Here is a 17,500-nt window from a genome sequence, read left to right as displayed (position 1 = left end):
CAGCCGTACAGAGCAGACGTGGCCCCAGGGCCCCAGGGCCCCAGTACACCGCTTTCTTTGTTCTTCCGGCTGGGTTTTTAACATCGTTTATTTCCTTTTCTTTTGCCCATATCGAGATCTCGATAAATCAAGTCAAAGTAACAAATTTTTCGCTGATCAATACAGGTAAGTCACGAATATGTTTCTTTGATATATATATATATATATATATATATATATATATATATATATATATACATACATACATACATGCACACACCTGGTGTATGAGCCTGGTGTTGGCGTAGTGGTTAGGGTAGCGGCTTGGGATCCATAAGGCCCCGAGTTCAAGTCCCGTTGGCTGCTTGAATGAATACACACCAGGAGGTTGACTCAGCCTGTCATCCTTCCGAGGTCGGCGAAGTGAGTACCAGTGTACTGGGCCCGGTGTATGCCCCGGTTAGAATAGGTGTACCATATCCCTGTGTCGTAAGAGGCGACCAGGGTTGCGTCAGGAAGGGCATCCAGCGTAAAACCTGTGCCAAATCATTATGTGGATCATAACGGATGATCCGCTGTGGCGACCCCTAACGGGAGCAGGTGAAAGAAGAAGAAGAAGAAGAAGATACACACACACACACACACACACACACACACACACACACACACACACACACACACACACACACACACACACACACACACACACACACACACACACACACACACACACATAGTGGCCATAAAGTCTGGAAACATAGGTGCATATACATTATAAATGGTTTCTTGAAATTACATTACAATACATGATATGTTCAATGTGTTGTCCCTCATGAGACCTTCGCCGCTCCTTGTTTGGTAGGGGAGATCCAGTGCAGATTGTCTTGCGACCAGTGACGCATGATTTGCTTGTTCACCACCCCCTCCCCTACTTGTGTTTTCATATATATATATATATATATATATATATATATATATATATATATATATATATATATATATATATATATATTTCTATATATAACATGGTGGAAATGTTAAAGAAAATTTGAAGAAGACATTTTGGTCACAAATAGACATACACGACCATATACGTTTGTTCCATTATAATTTGATTTCTAGATTTTTATGGGAATAAATTTCGATTTCTTTTTTTCTTCTTCTTCTTCTTGTTCTTCATGCCAACCGCTCAACACATGTAAACAAAACCCATGTTCCTTCACTTTTAATTAACAAAAACAAAATATACAAAACAACTCATTTTATTCCTTATCCCTTCTCTCGTTTTTTTTTTTTTGCCAGCTCACTGATTATGGTGGTGTCAACAAGCATGTCGTTGACTTTGTGGCAACAGCTGATGCCGAGGCAATTCATCTAGCCATGCAGCAGAAAGGTCAGGGGTCAATGGGTGGTACATTTTGTTGTATTGTGATGGAATAAGACCTTCAATGCTGAGCTTCAACTACATTTGAAATTAGTATGTCAGCCTATAGTTTTCACACCAAATGGAATGAGCTATGTGAATGAAAAGGCAGTTTTAAAGTTGGTAGTTTTATTTTTCCAAAGTTAAATATGGCCATGCTTTACTCCAGGAGTCGACTCTGATCGGATCGTCAACATCCTTACCGACCGCAGCAATGGGCAACGTCACCACATCGGAGAGGCGTATCAGCGGTCATACGGAAAGGTGTGTCTGCGTCGATGTCGGTTTGTGTTTGCCTTCATGCACTGCCCACCTTCCAAGTTGCCTGAAAAGGATGACATTTGTACATTTTGGAGCATCGGCTGCTAGCGAAACACTGCATTTAGAATTGGGATGAATTGTAAGAAAATTTGAGGGCATGGGCAGAGATTTGAGAGGAAGTTGACCTCTCTGGCTTCCTGTAGACCCCCGAGCAGTGCCTCGAGAAACGGGTGCAGCATCAAGGGATTTTCCAAAAAAAAAAAAGGTCAAAGGCAAGAAATATTGGAAATTTGTGATAAAACACTTGCTTTGTTATTAAATATTTAATCCCTGTGGATGATTCTGTGGAAAAGATTTTAAAAAAAAAGAATCTAATTTTGAATTGCTTCCTGTTGTAGAGAATGAAAATGGCCGGCTTGCGAGACTAAAGTGGTGTACTTGAACCTTCTACCACGTAGCCAGCGTGCTGTAGTTCCCCGAACGGCATATTTTGTCATCCACTGTGATGTCAATGATAAGTTTCCTGAAAGTTTATTCAATTCCAAAGTTTCCAGCAACGACAGCACAAAAACAAACTAACAGTGGGAGCCCACTGTCTCTTCATACCCTTGTTGTCTTGTTTGTGATTGATTGACAGAATATGATCCGAATGCAAACTGTTGCCATGGTACTTTCGCTATTTTGCTGCTAAATTTGCCCTCGGATACAGATGGCCCACATTTTGGTTCAACGTCTGCCAAGATGAAGCTAAAAATCGTGGTTGCGAAATAAAAGTTTGATGTCTGACACAGTTTGATTAAAGATTAATGTCGTCGTTCAATATGTCAGTTGTTTAAGGACTTGAAGAAGTATTTGACAGGACGGTGCAGAGATAGCATGCCGACCTTTGAGCTTAGCCTGGATTCCATTCCCAACCTCGTGATAAACTATCCGATTGGCATTTTGCTCACAGTGTGTGCAATCCTTCGGATGGACATGAAGCTGTAGGTTCATCTGCGAGCATTAGTTGTAAGTGGATTCTAAAGACACCACAATGTCTTTCGTTGAAGAGTTAGGTGAGTTATCATTGGTACACTGGACATCCACAGCCCTTGGAGAATGCCTGAGGGTCGAATGGATAACCTACCGTCCGGTCCAATACGTGTACAAACGAACTCGGACAACTGATGACTCGATAGACTCTTGCCGATGGATCGATGAATGTTTAGCCGAGTGAAAGGATGGAGAGGATTAACTTTTATAAATTCTATCAAGTTAATATGGAAATCAGAAATGAAATCCTGGCATTGCAGTCCCACCACATTGGGGCCCGTTTCATCCGCTGCAGCTAGTAAATGGCACATTGTCACCATTCCCACCTGTTTTGCGTTTTTAAGGTGTGTATGCTGCCAACATTCCACAATATTGCCGCTCATCCCTCCCAAATATTTGGCTTGTCTAACTCATCCTGAGGCCCACAGCTGTTGTTGGGTCATGCTGAGTGTGCAGGATGGAAACCAGATAGGAAAACACCCTCCTCCCTACCATGTCAGCTTTCATGGTGAAGACTTGGCTACTCTTCCCAAATTCCTTCCGAAGAATAGCTGGAAGGGCCGACACCAAAGCTCTGGAACGGCAAACATGTTATTGAAATGCTTGTGCTCTTTTCGCCTATGGTGATGAGCAATGAACATTCGTATTTGCCAAGGCGGAGGTTCAGAGGTATTTGGGAGTTATATTGTAGTTGTCACCGTGTCAGGACAAGACAATTTAACATAATTTGTGTTGATGGTCATTTATTTATTCGGAATGCATGGGGGTAAATCGAGGAGGATGAAATGAAGGGAAAAGGGAAGAGATTGGGGGGTGGGCGAGGGGGGGGTAGTGGGGGAGGTTGTGTGGAGGAGTTTGAAAAATCCTGACGTATTTGGATGTATTAAAGTAGAAGGGCACTCAGTAGAGCGCATACCTCCACCAGGCTGATTAGTTTAAGTTTTATATCCCACTGGTAGGCCGGATCTGGATTCGGACCTGAACTAAATTGAAGCGGCTTGTTCTTGTCGCCTTACCAACTCATCCACCTAGTTTCGTCCGAATTTGTCCGTATATCCGACAATATATCATTTTTGATCTGAAAATGTAAAAATTCTCGTATGCAGATCCAGATCTTCACCAAAATCAAATCGATTCGTCCTTGTCACACACCCAAGCTGTCCGCCAAGTTTCATGCGAATCTATCTGCAACTTTTTGAGATATCGTGTTCACAGACAAACAGACGGAGGGGGGGGGGGAACGTAACCTCCCCCACCTTTGTTGGTGGAGGTCATGAATTGTAAAAAGTTTTTATGATGCGTTATTATGGTAAAAAATGATAATAGTGACCACTGTAAATGGGGGTTAGTGGAACACTGATTGCGATTTCAATAATCGCAGTGTATCACAGCAGCTTGTGGATTTAAACATGAACCTCCTTCCCTCCCTCATACACTCAATCAGAAGAAATGATGTGGTAGACCATTAAGTGCATGATCAATTATGTTATGTTATGTGAAAGACAATTCACACTCGGTGGTTGGGGATCCACTGTGTGGCAGGACTTGCCATCTGCGCTGAAAGCGGCTCTTTCAGGCAAGATGGAGACTGCAATGTTGGGCCTGCTGAAGACTCCTGCGGAATTTGATGCTGATGAGCTCAAGTGGTCTGTCAAGGTAGGTGTGATCCGTCGGAGCAGCCATTTTTTTAAATTCCACATCTGGTCACCATCGTCCCTGGTGCCATAATGATGAAGTCCAATACATTCACACATTGACCCTGAATTTGGCTGTTTATAGTAACCTCAATTTGGTCCTGTGTATTTGGAAAATCAAGGTTTTTGGCTTCACATTGTTTGAGGTGGGGTTTAGTGCCGCACTGGCAGGTACCTTAACAGATAATTGAAGACAAAACGTGCTTAAGGTGGTGAGTGGCATGTCCACCCGGCTTCCTGTACCGCAGACAACACGGTACTTTGTAAGCAAGCATGGTGGCAGTGCCATTCAAAAGTTCCATTGCACCGGGAAGGATGTATAACCAGCAATAAGGGATGACCTCCCTGATTTTTTTTTTTTTAGGCAGGATGGTCCAAACTCTCTCCATGGGAGGGCTGCTGCTCCAAAAAAAGAAGGGATTGCCAAGTCCAAGCATACGTAAGCTTCACCACAAATCCCCAAGTGATGCGGTGAAAGGGAAAAATCGCCATCGCCGGTGCAACATGGAAAAGGCGTGGTTGGCCTGAAATGGCCACCAGAATGTTCGTCTGTCTATTACTTCGGTGCAGAAGCTTCTCAAGTAGAGTCAAGTGCAGATCGTAAAAACCGTTGCTGATGGTTGGCAGTGAGCCACCATCAAAGCTGCGCTGCGGTCGGTTTCCAAAAGCTCTTTTTAAACGCTGATGAGGCATTGCTGAAGAGTTTAAGGGAAAAGTAGCCATTGAGGTGAGAACGAGGTGGTTGGGTGATCCACAGGGAGTCACTGATAAAGCAGTCACCCACGATGTATCGACAAAGACCCGTCAAAAGGAGAGAAAAATGTTGCAAGGCAATAACGAGTGCTTGTTCCAACGGCAGCCTGAATGATGATCATAGTTGGTGGTCTACACTCATGAAGAACAGCCTTTGGTTATACAATATGAACTCTGACCCAAGGTTTGAATCCTATCCACCATGTTGATTGGATTGATCCGTTATTTGTTTAACCCCTCCGACGAAGTTGGTGTACAAGTCCAATAGTGTCGTCGTACAAATTACCATCGATGTAACGGTTGATCCAAGGGGTTCACCCGGTGTCTGTGAATGTCTCGTTCCATTCTTTCATAATGTATCCATTGTTTCCAAATGACAATTACTCATTGGGTGTGTCTGTAAGTGGCGTCGTCAGTCTCGACGTCACCGGCAGTAACGTCCATCAGATGGAATATCATTCCATTATTGGGAGCTGCTGTGACATCAGCATCTGGGATCCAAAGGAAACAAATTTTGTTCAGATTGGGGAACATCAGTAGTTGTAGTAGTTGTAGTAGTAGTTGTTGTAGTAGTAGTAGTTGAGGTAGCCCCATCTATTACCAGTATAGTACACGTATCCTTTTGGGTGAGTGGAGCCTGATTTGTGCACAAGTTTAACCATTTATTAACCTCCGCCATCTTCGAAGATCGGAGGTTACTGTTTTCTCCCCTTTCTGTTTGTTTGTTTGTTTGTTTGTGAACAGTATTACGTAAAAACTCCTCGACGGATTTCGACGAAACTTGGTGGGGGGGGGGGGGTTAGGTATGGTCCAAGGATCATGCCATTAAATTTTGGACTTGGTAATCCCCCCCAAAAAGAAAAATTTAGAGAAAAAAATTTTTTTTTTCATTTCTACATGTTTTAAGTGATTTCCACCCCCCCCCCCAAATTTTTTTTACCCCCCCCCAAAAAAGAGAATTTTTTTTTTTGCATTTCTACATGTTTTAAGTGATTTCCAACCCCCGCCCCAAAAAAATTGTTACCCCCCCCAAAAAAAATTTAGAGAATTTTTTTTTTTGCATTTCTACATGTTTTCAGTGATTTCCAACCCCCCCTCCCAAAAAAAATTGTTAGAGAAAAAAAAATGTTTGCAATTTTTTTCAACAAAATTTCGAATTTTTTTTTTTTGCACATTTACATGTTTTAAGTGATTTCCAACCCCCCCACCCCCCCCAAAAAAAATTGTTACCCCCCCCAAAAAAAGATTTTTTGTATTTCTACATGTTTTAATTGATTTCCAACCACCCCAAAAAAAATTGTTACTCTCACCAAAAAAAAAATTTTTTTTTTTTGCATTTCTACATGTTTTAAGTGATTTCCAACCCCCCTCCCCCCCCAAAAAAAAATTGTTAGAGAAAAAAAAATTTGCAACTTTTTTTTTCAACAAAATTTCGATTTTTTTTTTTTGCATTTTTACATGTTTTAAGTGATTTCCAACCCCCCCCCTCCCCAAATGTTGGAGAAAAGAACTATAACTCTGTCAGCACTGTTGACATCATATTTAATGAATAAGATATAAGGTTCACTTGAGTGACCCAGCAGTATTTGCGGCGGAGGTTTTGCACTCTCCCGAGTGCTCCCCCTCTAGTTTGTCTTGATGTCGTTTTCTGATAAACAGACGATGGTCGTTTGAACTTGTACAATGGCACAGAAACAATGAACCTTTGTAAATGTAGCTAAAACGTTTTTTTACGAAACTTCATTGTTTGTTTCTTTGTCTCTCATGTAGAATGGTTAAAAAAAACCCTGCAAATTATCAACAGTTAAAGTTTGGGGAAACCTCATGACAACTTATGTAAACTATAGCCATAGATAAAAATGTTGGATTCATCTTCTTCAAGGAAAGGGACACCTGCCCATCCACACCTCTGTGTACCTGTATTATAAAACCCTGAATACAGTACTCTGGTGAGCCATGATGTGTATTGAGCTATGTTCGGAGGTCATCGTTGCCGTGGGTAAAATACATTGCGGTTGATGCTCGGAGTGACTTGGTGCTCTCCCAGCTGGGTGTGGTTCTGGCAACACTCGAAGGAGAGGGAGAGAAGTCGGAAAATGGTGTGTGCAAAAGGCAAGAATACTGGGACCTGGGATCCATATTTTATGCGTTTCCAGGAAAATGTCGATGAGTCACCACTGAGCCTGTGTGTGTGTGTGTGTGAGTGAGTGTGTGTCTTGGCTTGGGCTGTTCAACGTTTTCTGGCTTAATAGGGATGAGCTTGGACCGGGGCCTCAATTTGGCCCTTGAGTTGTGATGTCAGAAGCGAGCCCGGACCTGTTATTTTGTGGAATCCAAGTGGAGGTATAAATGATGATTGTTGGAGAATGAGCAGAGGTCGGGCTCAGATTTGCAAATGATTGGTTGGATTTATCAGATGAGCAAGAAAGGCCGGATGTTTGGGTGTGGTTGAGGGTTCACTGAATTATGGAGATGGATTCAAACGTTGTAGGGACATTGTTAAATCCTTAATCAGAACTTTTCTGGATTTTAAAGAATTATTTTGTTTACGAGGATATACATGGAATTTGGACACATCAGAAGGCCATTTGGACCATGGTTACTGTACCCTACCAACACGTTAGTTCATTCGATGGGTTTATAGAACTTCCCTGGGGAGGCATGTAGAGGAGAATTGTGAGCATGGACATTACCATGTTGTTTTTTTTATACTTGATTATCATTTTTTGGGGTGCTGGGGATTGTATAGGGTGAGTGAGGAATGAAAAACACCGACAATACATTCACTGTTTGATGAGAAACTCTCAGACGTCACAATTTCACATTCACTACACATGTATTGTGTACAACCACCCATCCAAACATAACCTATACAGTCGTGCCAATATCTGTGTACCCCCTCGCTTGACAGCAAATGCCCGTGCAGGTACATATCATCATCATCATCATCATCATCATCATAATCATCATCAAATATAGAATTGGGATTGTTTGTGTGTTTGTTGACATGTATGCGCTCCTATAGCACTGGACAGAATGAGTGGAACATTGGTGGTGGTACTTTGGGTGTGCACGTGGAGGTTTTAGGCATTAACAAAAATTTGTGCGGGTACATGGGGGGGGGGATGTGGAAGTGGGTGGGGATGAAGCAAATTTTCTACGTGTATACCTGATAGCGCCTCCCAGTGGTGGTGGGACATAATGGTTGGTGGTGAGCCACAATCAAAGCTGCTTGGTGATTGGTGGCCAAAAGCTCTTTAAAATGCTGATGAGGCATTGCTGAAGAGTTCGAGGGAAATGATTGCAGATGAGAAGAATGGTCATCATGCGTCAAGTCAGCTGTGGAGATGACTCGCATTTTTCCACTGTACATGTGACATGGTGCAAGTGCTTCACTGACTCCTGCCAAATGGAGAGGTGGTGGATGTTCCTGTTGGGAGCGGGTGTTTCTCATAAGTTAAATTTTATAACTGGACACTCATTTTATTTCACTATTCCAACCATATTTTATTATATTTCTTTATGTTAAACTGTATCTGCAAATACTTGCAAAATCCATCAAAGAATCTCTCTCTCTCTCTCTCTCTCTCTCTCTCTCTCTCTCTCTCTCTCTCTCTCTCTCTCTCTCTCTCTCTCTCTCTCTCTCTCTCTCTCTCTCTCTCTCTCTCTCTCTCTCTCTCTCTCTCTCTCTCTCTCTCTCTCTCTTTCTCTTTCTCTTTCTCTTTCTCTTTCTCTTTATCTTTATCTTTATCTTTATCTTTATCTTTATCTTTATCTTTATCTTTATCTTTATCTTTATCTTTATCTTTATCTTTCTCTTTATCTTTATCTTTATCTTTATCTTTATCTTTATCTTTATCTTTATCTTTATCTTTATCTTTATCTTTATCTTTATCTTTATCTTTATCTTTATCTTTATCTCTATCTTTATCTATCTATCTTTATCTTTATCTATCTATCTTTATCTATATCTATCTATCTTTATCTATCTATCTTTATCTATCTATCTTTATCTATCTATCTCTCTCTTTATCTATCTATCTCTCTCTTTATCTATCTATCTCTCTCTTTATCTATCTATCTCTCTCTTTATCTATCTATCTCTCTTTATCTATCTATCTCTCTCTTTATCTATCTATCTCTCTTTATCTATCTATCTCTCTCTTTTTCTATCTATCTCTCTCTTTTTCTATCTATCTCTCTCTTTTTCTATCTATCTCTATCTCTTTCTATCTATCTCTATCTCTTTCTCTCTTTATCTATCTCTTTCTCTCTTTATCTATCTCTTTCTTTCTTTATCTATCTCTTTCTCTCTTTATCTATCTCTTTCTCTCTTTATCTATCTCTCTCTTTCTCTCTTTATCTATCTCTCTCTTTCTCTCTTTATCTATCTCTCTCTTTCTCTCTTTATCTATCTCTCTCTTTCTCTCTTTATCTATCTCTCTCTTTCTCTCTTTATCTATCTCTCTCTTTCTCTCTTTATCTATCTCTCTCTTTCTCTCTTTATCTATCTCTCTCTTTCTCTCTTTATCTATCTCTCTCTTTCTCTCTTTATCTATCTCTCTCTTTCTCTCTTTATCTATCTCTCTCTTTCTCTCTTTATCTATCTCTCTCTTTCTCTCTTTATCTATCTCTCTCTCTCTTTCTCTCTTTATCTATCTCTCTCTCTCTTTCTCTCTTTATCTATCTCTCTCTCTTTCTCTCTTTATCTATCTCTCTCTTTCTCTCTTTATCTATCTCTCTCTTTCTCTCTTTATCTATCTCTCTCTTTCTCTCTTTATCTATCTCTCTCTATCTCTCTTTATCTATCTATCTCTCTCTATCTCTCTCTTTCTCTCTTTATCTATCACTCTCTATCTCTCTCTTTCTCTCTCTTTCTCTCTTTATCTATCTTTCTCTATCTCTCTCTTTTTCTCTTTATCTATCTCTCTTTCTCTCTTTATCTATCTCTCTTTATCTATCTCTCTTTATCTATCTCTCTCTATCTCTCTCTCTTTCTCTCTTTATCTATCTCTCTTTATCTATCTCTCTTTATCTATCTCTCTCTCTCTCTCTCTCTCTCTCTCTCTCTCTCTCTCTCTATCTCTCTCTTTCTCTCTTTATCTATCTCTCTCTATCTCTCTCTTTCTCTCTTTATCTATCTCTCTCTATCTCTCTCTTTCTCTCTTTATCTATCTCTAACTCACTCCCTTTCTCTGCCTCTCACTATCTATCTCTCTCTTTCTCTGTTTATCTATCTCTCTGTGTCTGTCTCTCTCTTTCTCTATCTCTCTCTATCTGTCTCTCTCTTTCTCTCTTTATCTATCTCTCTATCTCTCTCTCTCTTTCTCTCTTTATCTATCTCTCTCTATCTCTCTCTCTTTCTCTCTTTATCTATCTCTCTCTATCTCTCTCTCTTTCTCTCTTTATCTATCTCTCTTTATCTATCTCTCTCTTTCTCTCTTTATCTATCTCTCTCTCTCTCTCTTTATCTATCTCTCTTTATCTATCTCTCTCTTTCTCTCTTTATCTATCTCTCTTTATCTATCTCTCTCTTTCTCTATCTCTCTTTATCTATCTCTCTCTTTCTCTCTTTATCTATCTCTCTTTATCTATCTCTCTTTCTCTCTTTATCTATCTCTCTCTATCTCTCTCTCTCTTTCTCTCTTTATCTATCTCTCTCTATCTCTCTCTCTTTCTCTCTTTATCTATCTCTCTCTATCTCTCTCTCTCTTTCTCTCTTTATCTATCTCTCTTTATCTATCTCTCTCTTTCTCTCTTTATCTATCTCTCTCTTTCTCTCTTTATCTATCTCTCTTTATCTATCTCTCTCTTTCTCTCTTTATCTATCTCTCTTTATCTATCTCTCTCTTTCTCTATCTCTCTTTATCTATCTCTCTCTCTCTCTCTCTCTCTCTCTCTCTTTATCTCTCTCTCTTTATCTTTCTCTCTCTATCTCTCTCTTTCTCTCTTTATCTATCTCTCTCTATCTCTCTCTTTCTCTCTTTATCTATCTCTCTCTATCTCTCTCTTTCTCTCTTTATCTATCTCTCTCTATCTCTCTCTCTCTCTCTTTATCTATCTCTCTCTATCTCTCTCTTTCTCTCTTTATCTATCTCTCTATCTCTCTCTTTCTCTCTTTATCTATCTCTCTCTATCTCTCTCTTTCTCTCTTTATCTATCTCTCTCTATCTCTCTCTTTCTCTCTTTATCTATCTCTCTCTATCTCTCTCTTTCTCTCTTTATCTATCTCTCTCTATCTCTCTCTTTCTCTCTTTATCTATCTCTCTCTATCTCTCTCTTTCTCTCTTATCTATCTCTCTCTATCTCTCTCTTTCTCTCTTTATCTATCTCTATCTCTCTCTTTCTCTCTTTATCTATCTCTCTCTATCTCTCTCTTTCTCTCTTTATCTATCTCTCTCTATCTCTCTCTTTCTCTCTTTATCTATCTCTCTCTATCTCTCTCTTTCTCTCTTTATCTATCTCTCTCTATCTCTCTTTCTCTCTTTATCTATCTCTCTCTATCTCTCTCTTTCTCTCTTTATCTATCTCTCTTTATCTATCTCTCTCTTTCTCTCTTTATCTATCTCTCTTTATCTATCTCTCTCTTTCTCTCTTTATCTATCTCTTGCCTTTATCTATCTCTTGCCTTTATCTATCTCTTGCCTTTATCATCTGTGAACTTGGAAAGCCTACTCTTCACCCCACTATCTAAATTGTTTATGTAAATAATGAATAATAATGGTCCGAGTACTGATCCCTGAGGTACCCATGATTAATCGTGCCTATACAAAGACTACACACCCTTTCAAAATTTTCACTTTTTTTTGCCTTATAGCTTGGAATCAAAAAACAAATTCTACAAATTTCAGAAAATTAATAAAAAATACAAAACTACAATATCTTGGTTGGATAAGTGACTTCCCCCTCATAATAGTAATTGTAAATTCGCTCAGGTGTAACCAATCACCTACCAAGTTATTTGGCCTCCACCTGTATTAAATTATAGTGATTCTGTTTAGTTCAGAATAAAATGAGCTGTTCCTGGAGGTTTCCTCTGTTGGGAAGTGTATTTCACAGCAAAGACTCAACCATGAGCACCAAGGAGCTAACAAAAGACCTCTGGGATAAAGTTGTGGAAAGGCACAGGTGAAGGGATGGGTATAAAAATATTTCAAAGGCCTTGAATATCCCTTGGAGTACAGTCAAGACAATGATTAAGAAGTGGAAGGTGTGTGGTACCACCAAGACCCTGCCTAGATAAGGCCGTCCCTCCAAACTGGATGATTAAGCAAGGAGGTGACTGATCATAGAGGCCACAAAGAGGTAAATGGTAACTTTGAAAGAGCTACAGGCAAAGACTGGTCACTGGGTGCATGTGACAACAATATCCCAAGCACTCCACAGGTTTGGCCTGTATGGGAGGGCAGCAAGAAGGAAGCCAGGACTCAAAAAAGCCCACCTTCAGTCCCATTTGTCGAATGCAAAAACCCACTCCAGAGATTCTGAACCCATGTGACAAATGTTTTGTGTTCTGACGAAACCAAGATGGAACTTTTGGCCGAAATGCAAAGCGTTCAGTTTGGTGCAAACCCAACACAGCACATTACCCAAAGAACACCATCCCGACTGTGAAGCATGGTGGTGGCAGCATCATGTTATAGGGATGTTTCTCATCAGCAGGGACTGGGGCACTTGTCAGGATAGAAGGGAAAATGGATGGAGCAAAATACAGAAAACTCCTGGAGGAAAACCTGCTGCCCTCTGCAGGAAAGCTGAAATTGGGACAGAAGTTCACCTTTCAGCATGACAATGACCTGAAACACAGCCAAAGCTACACTGGAGTGACTAAAGAACAAAAAGATAAATGTCCTTTAGTGTTCAAGTCAGAGCCCCGACCTAAATCCAATCAAAAAAATCCGTGGCTTGACCTGAAGATTGCAGTCCATCAACACTCCCCACACAATCTGATTGAGCTTGAGCAGTTTTATGCAGAAGAATGAGCAAATATTTCCCAATCAAGGTGTGCAAAGTTGGTGGAGACCTATCCTACCGGACTCGCACCTGTAATTGCTGTCAAAGGCGCTTCCACCAAGTATTAACTCAGGGGGTGGACACTTATCCAACGAAGATATTCCAGTTTTGTATTTTTAATTAATTTTATGAAATTTGTAGAATTTGTTTTTCACTTGAGAGTTGAAGGTTACGATGTGGAAAAAGTCTGATTTAATTCCCTTTAATTCCAGGCTACAAGGCAACAAAAGGTGAAAATTTTGGAAGGGGGTTGGGTGTAGACCTTCTTTTGGCGTTGGACATCCTCCCACTCACAGCCCCTCTTTGCCTCCTACCACTAAGCCAGTTTGCAATCCAATTAGCTACCTGAGCAACCACTCCACAAACCCTCACCTTGATTAACAACCTCCGATGTGGTACCTTATCAAATGCCTTCTTAAACTCCAGATACACTATGTCCACTGCCTTTCCCTCATCCACCCAATCGGACACTGATTCATAGAACTCTAAAACATTTGCTAAACAGGAACTACCTTTGGTAAACCCATGCTGACTACCTTTAATTAGTTTGTATTTATTTAAATGGTTCCTCATCCGGTCCTTAATTAATGTCTCCAACACCTTCCCCACAACTGAAGTCAAACTAACAGGTCTATAGTTTCCCAATTGCCCTCTGGATCCTTTTTTAAATAATGGTGTTACATTCGCTCCTCTCCAATCCTCCGGTACCTGTCCTGACTCCATTATTGGGGCGATTTTCTTTTGAAGAAGAAATATTGTTTTCACATGGTGTACTTGGTGTGTAGAACAGTGTGACAGCAATGGTTGTGTAACTGAAGAAAGCAGATTATTTTAAGCCTGGATCGGACAAATATGTCCAGGTGGAGAGAATACAGGGATCCAGACGGTTCGGTGAGTTTTTGGATAAAATGATCAGGGTTTTCATCGTTTTTGGACGATGTTGTTCATTCTACTCGAGTTGGGTTGTCTCATCTTTCCAAGCTTGTGGAACACTCACTTTGGTTGAGTCACAAGTGGAACTGTGTGATGGTGGCTTAGTCATTGAGGGATAACTCTGAATATGCGGTGATTGTTATTTGAAAGCATTTCTACTAATCCTTCACTCGGCCACACTGATGGTAGTGTTTAACTTGCTTGATAACAGACTAGCATGACCGAGCTTCCAAAGCTGGTTGGGCTTTCCCCTGGCATGCACGGCCGGATGTCCTCGCTCACTTTGCCTTAAAAAAAATCTCCTTGTGAATGCTGGAACCATCATAGCCACATCATTAAAATGGCCACGGATGTCACCATGTCCCTTCATCTGTGGCCACAAGCTCAACAAATGTGCACCAGGTACAGCCAAGTGTGGCAGATACAATAGAGCAAGACGGCTCCATTGATCTTACAATTGCAATAATTATCAGGAAAATATGATTACAACCTTCATTTCTTTTAGAACAAACAACAAATCCGTTCACGAGCTGCGCAGACGTGTTTAAGTTGTTCATCTCTTTGCTTTTCGGATTGAAAACGCAAAAGACAACAGAAAAGGAAACGGCGGGCCAAAGGGATATTCGCCTTAGACATAGCTCTGGTTACTTTCAGCAGCTTACCCATTAACGCAGTTGATAACCCAACAACTAGCAACTGAGCAACGGGTGCAGCACTCACGAGGTCTGCAGAATGCACAAACGCAACGAACCGGAGCCTTTATCCCAGGTCTGAGGTTTTGACCACGGTTTGGCCTTCACCTGGACTTTTAAAATTGCATGTGTATCGTTATGTAAAGAACATTGCTACTTTGGAAAGGCGTCTCTCAAAGTGCTTTGTGCGCAGGGCGCAGGGACATGCGAGGACACGCTGAATGAGATCCTGGTCTCGCGCTCCAACGACGAGCTCAAAGAGATCATGAAAGTGTACAAGTCGGGTAAGCACAATATGTTGTCTCAAGTCTTTGTGATAAATTGCATGAAACGTTTATGAAAAAATATATATTAAATTAAAAATGAAGGAAGGACCTTAACAAGGAACATTATAGAATGTACAATTTGGCTAGCAGTATGGCTTGGAGGTAAGCATGCTTGCAAACAAGCTGTCTGGCCGAGGTTCGAATCCTGACCAGCTATAAACTGTCATCTTGGTGTTTGACAGGTAGAGTGCTTCATCCATGTGTGTGCTGTCACTTGGATGGATGTTAAACTGGTGTCCCATCTGCTGGCATTAGTTGATGGATGTTAAAGACTCCCACGGTTTAACTTTGTGAAGAGTCGGCGAGTTATTGCTGGCAACCTGAACAAAATTCCAAGTTCCTGCCCGAACTACTGCTGTGAAGGCAAGTCAAAGCAATGGCAAACCATGCAGTTTTGCCCTTGCTCAGAAAGCTTCGTTGGTGCTACCGATGGTCCGTGAAGAGTATGGCACATCAGATTGAGGGAATTTGCAATAAAAGAGAAATTTTGTTATTTATATGATTATTATAGGTGATATCTATTTCAGGAGACTGAAGGTGAGGCTGATCGGTTCATAAGAAAATGAAAATATTTTGGAATGTCTTGGGGTGTGGGGGGGGAGGGGTTCGATAATCACAGTACTCTAGTTCAAAACATCAATCGATTTCTTACACTGCTTTCAGTACATTGAATAACTGAGCACGAGCCAGTATGTGCGATTGATTGTGCCATTACCTGTTGTAATGGAACACACGAACGATGATCGTGAATGCACTGTCTCCCGTCTCAAACGACTTGCGGTGTTTTCACAATGGATGGTAAAATCTGTCCATTCTTTTATATACTAATTCTCTAAAATTACAACAATAAAGGTAAGAAGTCAGTTTTATGACATTCTTTACAAGATATAAAATGCATCGGTGTCCCTCGAGAGACCACTGATGACATGATGAGGTGCAACGTGGACAATGAGGCCCGTCCGAGGTTTCCTCTCGTCTCTCCGACACGATGGGTAACTCAAGCGGCACGAGGCCCTTAATGATAGGGGAGTAGTGTTTGCTCATTAGTTTTCTCATTGTGCAGGTGGTTTGATCGAGGTGACGTGTTTGGTCAATTCCAGCCCAGATTATTGTTTAACATTGCCACGTCTGTAGTCTTTGATCACGCTTCCAGGATGGTAGTTGTAACAGGTTTTTAACCTAAAAAAAAATTGTTACATTTTTATACTTTATTGCAAGAGAAGAAAAAACAGATGTCAGGTCAGAATGTTTCCTTGAACTGTCCAGTGTGTAGAGATGGACATCCGCCCAGTTGTGTGCACAGAGACTACTGGGTCAGCATCCAATGATGACCTGTCGGTTTATCCAGAGGGTGAGGGTCGAGGGAAGAGGCCAAAGTATCTCTCACTTTCGGACCGAGACTGACAGCTCGCCATGCTTCGATGTATCGGATGCAGTTTGTTTTGGAACACACAGAATTTGCACTTGATTATTGTGTCTCGACTGTAAATGTTAGAGGTAGGCCTTATTACCCCAACCGTGCAGGTACTAAGTCATTCTGAACAGGTGGAAAGGTCTAAATACTCTCTAAGTTTGCCCGTTGGAAGCTGATGTTTGATAGTTCTGTGCAGTTTAACTTTTTTGCAACAACAACACAAAACCTTAAAAAAAAGGCTTTGTTGAAGAACAGAGATTACCAATGGTTTTATCTTCTGGAATTCAATGTAGGAAAGTGTAAGATAAATAATTTAATCAATCATACATTTGCCAAGTGAGCATCCAGTGCTGGCTGTGCCCCCACATAGTGTACAAGACCGACCTGCAGAAAGACATCGAGTCGGACACCTCTGGACAATACCGTAACATGCTTGTAGCATTGATCCAGGTAAGCGCTTTTGTAGCATGTCGTAACAATGTCCTCCACTTGATGTAATGCTCAATTTGAATTCAGCACAACAGACATGCGTTGTCAATATAACTGTTTGCATGTCTAATGGGTTTTGTAGGACGGTGTCGTTTAGTTCATACCAGCCGTGCTTACCCGTCGCTTCGCTGACTGGTGTAATCAAAAGACAGCATGTTGCATTTCGCAAACATATTGCATGTCTATCTGTGAATCTCATCGAGGATGTAGAATGATGTGAAACGTGCGAATAAGGATCGTTTATAACACGGACTAGTAGTTGTTACTCCACGCACACGAAGCGAACGGCGTTGTTAAGCAACTGGTTCATGTCTGTCCGTCTGTCTTATCAATTTATGATCGAGGACCAAATTATTTAAATCGAATGTTATATTTTGAACATGAATAGGAAGACAGTTTACCGCACTTTGGCCCTGAATTTGTCCCGATGGCATTTGCGCATAGAGGAGCGAGATAATATTTAACTCCGCCTACCTGCCTGGAAATCAAGC

At 40.8% G+C, this 17,500-nt stretch overlaps 1 protein-coding gene across 1 annotated transcript in view; it reads left to right on the top strand.

Moving 5' to 3' along the window:
- Positions 1-17,500, top strand: part of LOC147010778 (annexin A2-like) — a 68,533-nt gene that overhangs the window by 18,377 nt on the left and 32,656 nt on the right. The window contains exons 3-7 of the mRNA XM_085859060.1: positions 1,282-1,372; positions 1,572-1,666; positions 4,238-4,351; positions 14,974-15,064; positions 16,891-16,970. Coding sequence (XP_085715186.1) covers positions 1,282-1,372; positions 1,572-1,666; positions 4,238-4,351; positions 14,974-15,064; positions 16,891-16,970 — 471 coding nt within the window. The remainder of the gene's footprint in view (positions 1-1,281; positions 1,373-1,571; positions 1,667-4,237; positions 4,352-14,973; positions 15,065-16,890; positions 16,971-17,500) is intronic.

This window comes from Eptatretus burgeri, chromosome 16 (assembly GCF_056783735.1).
Source record: "Eptatretus burgeri isolate ZD-2024b chromosome 16, Ebu_testis_v1, whole genome shotgun sequence".
Taxonomy (NCBI): domain Eukaryota; kingdom Metazoa; phylum Chordata; class Myxini; order Myxiniformes; family Myxinidae; genus Eptatretus; species Eptatretus burgeri.
Note: the sequence above shows the minus strand (reverse complement) of the source record. Positions and strands in the feature narration are given on the sequence as shown.